Source organism: Castanea sativa, chromosome 2 (assembly GCF_040712315.1).
Source record: "Castanea sativa cultivar Marrone di Chiusa Pesio chromosome 2, ASM4071231v1".
Taxonomy (NCBI): Eukaryota; Viridiplantae; Streptophyta; class Magnoliopsida; order Fagales; family Fagaceae; genus Castanea; species Castanea sativa.
Window position 1 is genome coordinate 40,664,002 of NC_134014.1, and position 10,372 is coordinate 40,674,373.

Consider the following 10,372-nt stretch of genomic DNA (forward strand, 5'->3'; position numbering starts at 1 on the left):
TCAAAATTCAACAGATAATTTTTCATAAATCCCTACCGGAATTGTTGAGGCTCGGGCTTTCTCATCTAGCTCTAATCTGTGATTGTATAGATTATACTATTAATTAATTATTAATCACTTTTGGTCGACAAAAGCTTCATTCAAATACGTACCAAATAGTACGAAATATTATAATAGTAAGATGGCGTGAAGAATTGTTCTTTTAATAATTTTTTATTTTAACCGACTGTCAATGGACATGCAGAACACGTGGGTGAACAGTTGAATTATTCTGGTCATACTCGTACCTACCTTATCATGCAGGAACCCCTAATTTATCCTGTGCAAATTGTAGACCACAGTAATTAGGCCATGTATTTGGACATTATTTAACGAATAAGACTAGAAACATTAAAAATTTAGTTTATCCAAAAAAAAAATTGTAGAGACATGCATTAAAAGAATTTCACTATTAATTTCCTAGCCCCAAATAATAAGAGTATTCATGTTAATTCGTGCAAAAATTTTTATTTATTTTTGTACGATCATTGACCCATTATTGATAGGACCATGAGCCAAGGGTCCGATATCAATTACATAGTAGGCCCAGTCCATAATGCTTGAGAGATTGGTCGGATTGGTTAATTCCCGAGGTCTGTTCTTGTTCAGGGCCTGATTTGGGAGCTACCTCGGTAATGTCTTGGGGGTATTGTCACTGAGCAACATTTGGTGTCTATTGTAAGTCCCAAAGCCTGGAATTCTTTTTTTTGAAGTGGGACCCAAGTGCGTCAGGAATAATCCTAAAGAGCCCCACTTGCACGAAAAATACTAAAACTAATCATTTCAACTCCACTAAGGGAGGGTATAAATGGGGAAAGAAGAGGAAGAACGGGGGAGGGTTAGACATTAGAGACTACCGAACTAGAGAACTACAAGCCGGAGAGAGAGAGAGAGAGAGAGAGAGAGAGAGAGAGAGAGAGAGAGAGAGAGAGAGAGAACTAGCAGCTTAGAAGGGAGAAGAAGGAACCAAGTCACAAGTATTGATTTTGTTTCAAATGAACTTCCCATTGTAGGATATCCACACACCCACAATAACAAATAAGTTGTAAGCCCAATATAGGAGTTAGCCCATTAACCAAAAGTTTGGCCCTCACAATTTTAATATAAAAACCTATTTTTTCTATTTTACATCATCACTTTTTAAAAATACCAACATCGTCATATTATCCATTCTAAATTCTTTTTCATTAAAATATCATATTTTTCTTGAATTTTTTAATAGTTTTTTCTTGACATACAAGTGATACAAAAACTAATATTCACTTTATTCCTTCATCCTTGGATTACGTAAGAAAAAAATAAAAAACTAAATGTAAAATGAATAGTATCAGTATAAATTTATACTATTGAAATAGCAATTTTACAAATTTGGCCATCTTTACTTTGATTAATGTGGGTAATTTTGGAGCATAGACAAGTAAAATTGAACATTTTTTTTTGTCTATTCTGCACTATCTGTTCTAAAATGCCTCAGTATTATGCTCAAATAATCGGCTTCACTAAAACAATAAAAATAAAGAAGTGGGCTGTGCAAAAATCAAAACACAAAGCTTTATTACTATTTCAATTTTCATCAATATTATAAACATAATAACAATTTCTCAATTTTTGAGGTATCAAATTGTAACTAGTATAAGATTACTTTTACATGAGATTGTGATTAACATTTATTTTATACCAATCACAACTTATCTCAGCATATACGTAAAAAAAAGTTGTAAATTTTTTTTATATATCTATTCTTTAAAAAAAAAATATATATTTATAAGTGTATATCTAGAATTATTGTTTGTATTTTGGCATCTTTAAAAGTATAAGAAGTATATCTTTTAAATAAAAAGACAAATAAATATTATTTAACTAATGTTTAAATATAAAATACCTTGCTTGAATTTGCTATCTTACCACCACCCAAAGTGTATCGAGCCGGCCCTATACATACATATATGGGCATACAAAAAATGCATGAAAATCCTTGGTCACACTTTACGCGTTTCAATTTTATACTTCATCAATGACAAATAAAAATAACAAAAGTGAAAGATAGAATTTTTTTTATTCCACAAGGATATGAACTCCAACTCATATTGTAGGCCTACATGCATGAGGTTGCACTGTGGAAGAAGATAAGACTCTGTAAAATTCTAGTGTTTAACGAGTGTAGTTAATTTCTCACTTTCTTGACATGCATCCATCCATTTATATTAGAATGCAACCAAGTCTAGTCTAGCATTGTCCTCAATTGAGTCTGAAAAACAAGTTCATGGTTTGAATTTTAGGAAGAACACCAACCAAGACTACGTATTATTGGGTCACAAATTCTTTTCCGTACTCGTTAACACGCGCCCAATATCCTAAATGTGGAATGTTAGACCATCTATTGATTAGTATTCGCTCAGTTTCCTTTAATTCGTGAGAATCATGACTGCAAGGAGCAAGTTAAAGTCTAACTACGGCATTGAAAATTCAGTTTCCTGTTTTAGATTATATGTAGTTTGCTATGGTCAAAGAAGGATGAAAGTTCTCATAAGCCAATGAATTTCACCGTCATGTGCTTACTCTCTAATCAGCTAATAATGATGCAAGAAACTATATGAAAGTTCTCACACGCCAATGAATTTCACCTACATTCATGAATATTATATTGCTTCCAATGAATTTTAATATAAACAACAATGTAGTTCTAGTAAATAAAAATGTAACTCTAGCTTATCTTTGTCTTGGCTGAACAATATTTATTTTGCTGGCAAATAGATGGTGAACGGTAACGAGTTCAACCGTATACATGATAAAAGACAGAGGTTGTGATCTAAATTGTAATTTATGCATTGCAGAAAGAACAAAGGATACTAAAACCAGACTGCTTTGTATATTAAAGCAGTGGAGAGACACTGGTATATATATAAAATATAATATTTATATATATACACAGAGTCTAAGTGAAAAAAGTGCTAATTAAAGAACCGTGCTTTGTTCCAAACTGGAAAGAGTTCCTGGACTCATAAGAGGGTAAGAACACCAATTAAGGGAAGAAGGCGACAGATTCATCCCAAGCGAAAACGCAGCCTCTTCACGATCAGATATTTTCTGGGGTTTCTTTTCCAGAGATGTTAAGTCCTGGTACACTGCTGCAGACAATGGTGGTTTCGATGTCGAACGGTGGAGTTGTGGAGGCACAGAAATGTTTCTGTTATACATTAATGGTTGTGTGGAATTGGCAACTTTGAGTTGTGGAGGCGCAACGCTTTGGAGACGCTGCTGAGACTGAAACTCGGTTGCACCAGTGAGCTTTTGAACGAGGTCCCTGAAGTTGACAGGGTCTACCTTGTATATTCTAGGTGGTGTTGGTGGAAGTGGAGCCACAGGCTTCTTCCATGGCTTTGTGGGTGGCTTTTTAACCGAATGGAGTGAGGAATTAAAGGGGTGTGGGAGTTTTGCACTCTTTGTTTTTTGAAAATTTTGTGACAGATAAGTGGAAGAGGACGAAGAAGAAGAATACGCTTCCATATTTGGTTTGTGTGAAAGAGATATGAAAATGCATGAAAGTTCTACCTTCTATATATAGATTGTTTGATGAAAGATACAAGACAAGTGAGCATGAGATAAAAGAAAAGACTTCGACTTTTGTGAAGCCCTTTGTGAAAAATTCAAAGTTTGTTTTGTCTTCAGCCGTCGGCGGAATCTGTGATGACACACATACATGCAATGTGGTCAAACGCATGGGGTATGACCCTTTTTTTTTAATACATATATGTACATATATAGCCTTTCGTAATTTTCTTTCTTTCTTTTGCTGTTCTTTTATGTTCAGTCATATGTGTTCATTATTGAGAGGATTAATTAGTGTTTTTTAATGAGAGAAGCTTAATTAGTTAGCTAGCACATAGCAACTAGGCATAAATAAATTCATTGTTTGATTAAATTAGTGTTCTGTGGGATTAAGAGAGGGGTATTCAGCATTGTTAATATATTTAATAGTAATTGGAGAAGGTGGTATCTGGTGGGGGTCACAACTAGCCGCCTCATAATATATAGCTTAGTCGTCCTGCTTTTATGTGGCCCTACTTAGAAGTCCTGGAAATGCCATACGTGCCCTCTTAATTTGTGTCCAAAATGGGAATCTATCACAAACTTTTTAGTAAAATATCACCGGTTTAAAATTATTTAGGAATATGACCTTATTTTAAACTAAATTTTTAAAAAAATCGCCTTTCAATGAAAAATTTGATTTGACAAAAATTGAATTATAGGTAATAAAACTTAAAAATAAAATAAAATTTATGCATGGAACTCGAGTTCCATGCAGAAATTTTCAAGAAACTCGATTTTCGGCAAATCGAGTTTTTCATTGAAACTAGATTTTTTAAAAATTGAATTTTAAAACAGGGGTATATCCCTAAATAATTTCAGACAATGAAAATTTTGTTGAAAAGTTTTGCAGAAAGGGGTAAAACCCCATTTTTGCCCTTAATTTGTTGTTTTTATCTTTGACCAAAACTATATAAGAAATCTACAGTTAGATCTTAATGATTTTGATAGTTAAAGATACCATTTGGATTAGCTTCTCTTTGTATGAACATATATAGTTATTTTACACTGGATACCTTATTGTCTCTTTCCCGCATACCTAATTCGCACAGGCATCAGTACTGTGTTCCAAATTTTCTAGTAAATTGTCAATGAAGTGTATGGTATAGAATCTAGAGATGAGTTTTTGGTTTCAAACTCCATCTGAAGTCTGAACTCAACCAAGACTTTTACAACTTGCCTTTTGCATCCTCTTAATGGTTGATGTAACAGTTCGTGTGAGCAATTATGGAAGAATATTGTCAAATACTTTTTTTGTTTTTTGAGAAACAATATTGTCAAATACTTATGGCAGAGCAATTTGAAAAACATGAAATAGAGAGTTGATGCGAGAGTGGATATTCTTTACACCATAATTAGTTGTTGTTGCTCAACCTAAGGGCAAATCAATCCTTATGACTTATGAGGCCTGCACACGCAATCTATTGCGATCGGGGATCAAGAAAAAATGGGAATTAACTAGGAGAATTTTTACTTAGGAGTTTTAAGCTTATAAATGGTATTTGACGGAAACTTAGAGACAGGTTTTGAGTCAACAAAGGGCAGCTGAATGCGCTCATGATTTCCTGAGAAACATATGGCGGCTTTTTTTTTTTTGCCAAATATTCTGTTTTTGTTAAAAAAATTTATTGTGAAATCCCCCAAACTTATTTAGTTATATAGCATATTTTTTAAATTCAAATTTAGCATGCAAACTCGAGTTTCAAGAAACACTGGAGCTTATTAAACTCAAGTTCCAAACATTATGACAAAAAATTGCTATATAACTATAAAAAAAAATATTCAAGACAAATCAAATTTGAGTTTGGTAAACTTGAATTTAGTAAACTTGAATTCCAAAAATATGCTACATAACTATATAAATAAGTTTGGACGGATATTTTTGAATAATTTTTTTTGCAAAAACAAAGTATTTGGCAAAAAAAGCCAATGTAAAGCAGCCAAAACATGTTGTGAAAAATGAAAGCTAAAGAAATGAACTTAGCGTTACCATAGTTTAAACTTAGACATCAACTATTCAATTGGAAAAATTTTAGATACTTCCGGAGTATGGATAAATTATGCTCACTCTTCTCACATTTATGATGGATCTTATCATAAATTTAATAATAAGTGGATCCTACCATAAATATAAGTAGAAAAAACACCATCCATGCTCTTAGAATGCCTCACTGTTACTCAGCCAATTGTATAGGAACTTGTAAAGTGCAATTATTTCTTAGTAAGCTCTGGCGTCAAAGCAATTATAAGCATTATTATTGTACTCTCAATATAGAGTTATCTTCTTTTCTTTTCCTTTGGTAAGGACAGACTTGGTCAGTTTTTTTCCAAAATAAGAAACTAAGAACTATCGGTCAAAATTCTGCACCCTTTTTCATATGCATTTTTTCAAAGAGTTTTTTTTTTTCTTCATTTTGTTTTTTTAAGGTTTGTGTTTTCTTTTCCGCCATATTAAGTACACATACTTTTTCATCTTTGGACAATAATAAATTATTATTAATAATTACTGGTAAAAAATTTGCACGTTGATATTTTTTGATTTTTTTAAGGTACTGTTTATGTTTAACATGCTGATATTGTGCAAGTTGTATGTCTCCCACGAGCTAATCAAGGAAGCACGTGATTTACGGTGGCTGGCTTGAGGCTTCTACCTCCCGTGAACGAATCACGAATCACGGTCACGTGCCCTATTGACTTTGCCTTTTTTGCTGGGAATTTAATTAAAATTATTTTTAAACCCAGATGTTTTAAAAAAAAAAAAATACAGAGTTCATCATTCATTAGTCATAACAGTGATTTTATGGAGAAATTATACCATCTTTTAGTGGATCACTTTACTTATCTACCATTCTACTAAAAAACTCACACTTGTTTATAATTGTTGAGTCAATAATCAGTTTTTATTATTAAAAAAAAAATTTTAACTCAATAATTTTAAACAAGTGAAATTTTTTAAGTAAAATAGTGAACTATGTCACTTGTTTACTATAAAAACCTTATAATTTCTCGGTTTTATGGGCTTTGGGCGTCTGTGTTTCCTGTCTTATAATTTAATAAGCACAACTAACTAGCGCGTATAGTTTTGGACCTTTTGGTTGTGAGGTGTGAATTTAAGATTTATTATAAAAAAAAAAAAGGAAAAAAGAATAAGAAGAGATTTTATGGGCTATGGAGGCCTGGATGGGCAAACCTGGGTTTATAGGGTTTAAGTTGGGCTTTATGGGTTGGGCCTTAGACTGCTACTCGACCCTATATTTTTAGCCCGTGGAGAATTCCCCTAATTAATGGCAGAGCCGCAGAGCCATTTTGAATTTAAAATTTAAAATTTTTTTTATAGTATTTGAATTTTAAATTTTGTCATTCAAAAATTTGAGTTGGTTTCCCCAAAAAATATTGAATTAATGCGATGAATTTATACATATATGCCAACTGAATCAATGGCTCTTAAAAAACAATTGGCTTACGTAGTCATTAAAAAAAAAGTTGTTATTTTTATTTTTTCATATAGAAGTTTTCATTTTTATTAACTGTCCCTTTCTTCATAGTTTTTGTTTTCTTTATGTGAACAAAAATCATTCATTATATTTGATTTTTTTTTAAAAAATAATAATTGTTAATTATTTACTTTTTATTTTATATTCTTTGCCCATATGAAGAGTAAACCAGACCATTTTAATATACTTATTAAAATTTAGAAAGATAATAATATGTCTTTTAGAGATATAACATCTATATCATGTATGAATTCCATTTTGGATGTGTTTTTTAATCTTTTCATATGTTCATGCACCTTAACAATTTTCTATATGCCATTGTAGGATAGGTCGTATTGTATACTCATTTTTCTTTTATATATTTTCTTTTAATGTGCTTTTTTTCATTAATCTTTTAATGTGCTATTATGACTAAGATTTTGCCCCCTTTCCTTTTATAGTCTTAGTTTTTTATGCAATTGCAAGTAATGAATGCATGTAGGCTTTTATTTTTCAATGTTTTTTCTTCATTGCTTCGAATTAATTATTTATCTAATATCCAATTTTAGATTGGACAAAGTGGTTGTCTAACACATTTTCATTTTGTAATGTAGCCTTTAAATATTTAATGTAAGAGATATATATTAGACTTATTGTTGTAATTTTTTTTCTTTTATTTTTTTAGATTTTAACTAGGAAATAAAGTTGTGCATTTTCTTTAATTAGAGTGTATTTAGAAACAAATACCGTTTTCAAATGTCTAATTTTGAAATGCTTAATTATGAAATTTATTTGGAATTTTTCTTAATTTTTTCTACAATTAAATTCAGTGATGACCCCAATGCTAGTCTCATAGGTCACTTGCTTCGAAAAAGTTTCACTTCCAACATGGTGGCCAGGGAACGAACCAGCTCTTTGAGCATGAATCACCCAAAGTTATCTCCTCTCCCTTTTCGACTTGTTTGCTTCCTCACTTCACTGTTTAGTCTTGGTTTATGTCAGTTTTACATTATCTTGCTTTGCCAGACAAATATATTAAGTTCATATAATTTTATTGAACTTGTTAGTCTTGTCATTGCATAGTTATAGGCTTATAGCGTTTGTCAAAGCTGATTGATTCAAAGAATCGAAAAATATTTGAAAATGTCTTGCTAGAATCTAATTTATTAGTTATTGTGATGACTAGTTACAAGGCCTATGATGTTCCTGATTCTGGTATGTTGTAATTAACCTTGCTAGAATTACTTGCTCAAACTTGTTGGATGTGTTTAATTATCTGAATCTTGCTACAACTGGATCTGTCTATTTGTTTCTCGATGCATGGGAACGCCTCGATAACAGTCAAAAGAAAACTCAGCACAAGAGTTTCAAACCTCATCTTGACGTGTAGCAGCACAAAATTTAGAACATTCTTTCAGAAAATAGTCAACAATGGATGAGATGGCAGCACGTAAGCTCAAGCTGTAGTGGCAAGTTCAATTATGAACCAAAATTTTTTAAACTTAAACCCAGTAAGAGATGGGATTAGGAATTTGCTGAAAGAATAGGTTCCTGGGGTTGGGCCCGTGTCTATTTTGAGGGTGACAGCAATATAAGTACTGTGACAGAATCGAAGAAAGAAAAATATAGGATCACTTTTTACCTACAATGTCTCATTCAATTGTCATGCAAAGGCATAAATTTACGCCATCAAAGATTCCCCAAATCGAATAAAGGGATCATATCAAGTTATCAACATCCTAATAAGCAATAAATAATAGCAAATGGTTTGAATATCCCTGATTCCCACATACTAATCGCATGGTTGTCGAATGATCAATCATCAAATCATAACGCAACCTGGGTCCATTGATTTGACGGTTTTTCTGTCTCTTTATTATGGTTTTTTTTTTTTCAAATTTTGAGCAGTAGATTTGAATGTTGATAATCCTCTCTCAATAAATGAATGGTCTTTAAGACCATACGAGCACAAATGTTGCCTACTTTTGACCCTCAAAACTAAGCCCAGATTGGAAAACCGAGCCACAGAATGCATTATTGGTACATTGAAAAACTAATTTGAAAAACTATACGGAACAAATCTTCAAAGATTGGCCTTAACCCACCTCAAATGGAAAAATGAGCTATATTAGCATAAAAAGAAAGAGAAATATTCTGGTCTGTGTGGCTTCAAAAATAAGAAAAAGAGCTTTTCCACTGATATGGGCCTGGACTGTCATTCAAAGATTCCAACGTTAAGGATTCCTTTGCGTCAAGGTCCTTTTCAAACGCAAGCAACATATTAGAGGGAAATCTTTTTTTAGATAGTGGGAGAGAGAGAGAGAGAGGCAAAGGTTCTAACTTCCAACCAATTGAGGGAAAACTTTATTTACTGTTTCCCCATTAAATTATTGTGTATGATTAAAGTTACAGAAGCAAATGGTGTAGGAAAGAATAGCACAATGAGCCAAAAGTGTCAAAACTTGAACTATTGTTTTTGTCTCTGCTGTGGGGAGATTAAAGAGCCCAAAGGCCCCCACCCACCCATATCAGGGTTCAACAAAAACCCCCTTGGAATACAGGAGATACATGCAATATATACCTCATTGAAAAAAATCCACAAGAATATCTTCTAAAATCATGTTGTTGAAAACTACAAAAAAGCTCCTATTGATTGATTTACATGTGTATCCTCTGAAATCTAGACAAAATGTCTCACATGTTTCTGCAGCAGCATATAGGTGGACTGGGAGGACTTCCCTCACAAATTGGAGTCACAAAACTGAAGGCACATGCTATACCAGTTAAACCCACTATTCAGTGAAAGGCAGCTCTCTCAGCTTTCTTTTCTTTCTTTTCCATTCAGCAGTGACCGAGCGAGAGGTAACAATGGGACCTGTCCTCAACCCTTCCCGCAATAGGATAAAAAGCAAGTACACCATGCAACTAGCTGTCTAGTCATCTTCAAAAATAGTCAATTCCAGCACATGTAGTGATTGCCAAGAGCTGTATATCATCCATCTTTCGCTCTCTTTTAGCAGATTTGCTTACCAAAGAATCAGAGATGAACAATTTAACAAGACCAACATTTACAAGTAAAAGAAAAGGGGAAATTCTTAGTTTACATTGTATTTGCAACGTAAGATTCACGTTGTAGTCATTTGTTTAGTCTATAGTGTAAGATTTGCATTACTAGTACAATGTAAACCTACAATTACCTAAAGAAAAAAGAGTAATGGCTGAAATTAAAGAGTTATTCTAGTAACCAATATCACAAGTCTAAAACACAGCAG

The 10,372-nt window shown here is 32.6% G+C and overlaps 1 protein-coding gene across 1 annotated transcript; it reads right to left on the bottom strand.

Annotated features, from left to right (window-relative positions):
- Positions 1-2,660: 2,660 nt before the first annotated feature.
- LOC142625881 (uncharacterized) lies at positions 2,661-3,576 on the bottom strand. Its single transcript, XM_075799623.1, has one exon. The coding sequence runs from the start codon at positions 3,544-3,546 to the stop codon at positions 2,995-2,997; it is 552 nt and encodes a 183-aa protein (XP_075655738.1). The 5' UTR covers positions 3,547-3,576; the 3' UTR covers positions 2,661-2,994.
- Positions 3,577-10,372: the final 6,796 nt, after the last annotated feature.

Coding starts and splice junctions, on each gene's coding strand:
- LOC142625881 (XM_075799623.1), bottom strand. CDS start 3,546: ATGGAAGCGTATTCTTCTTCTTCGTCCTCTTCCACTTATCTGTCACAA.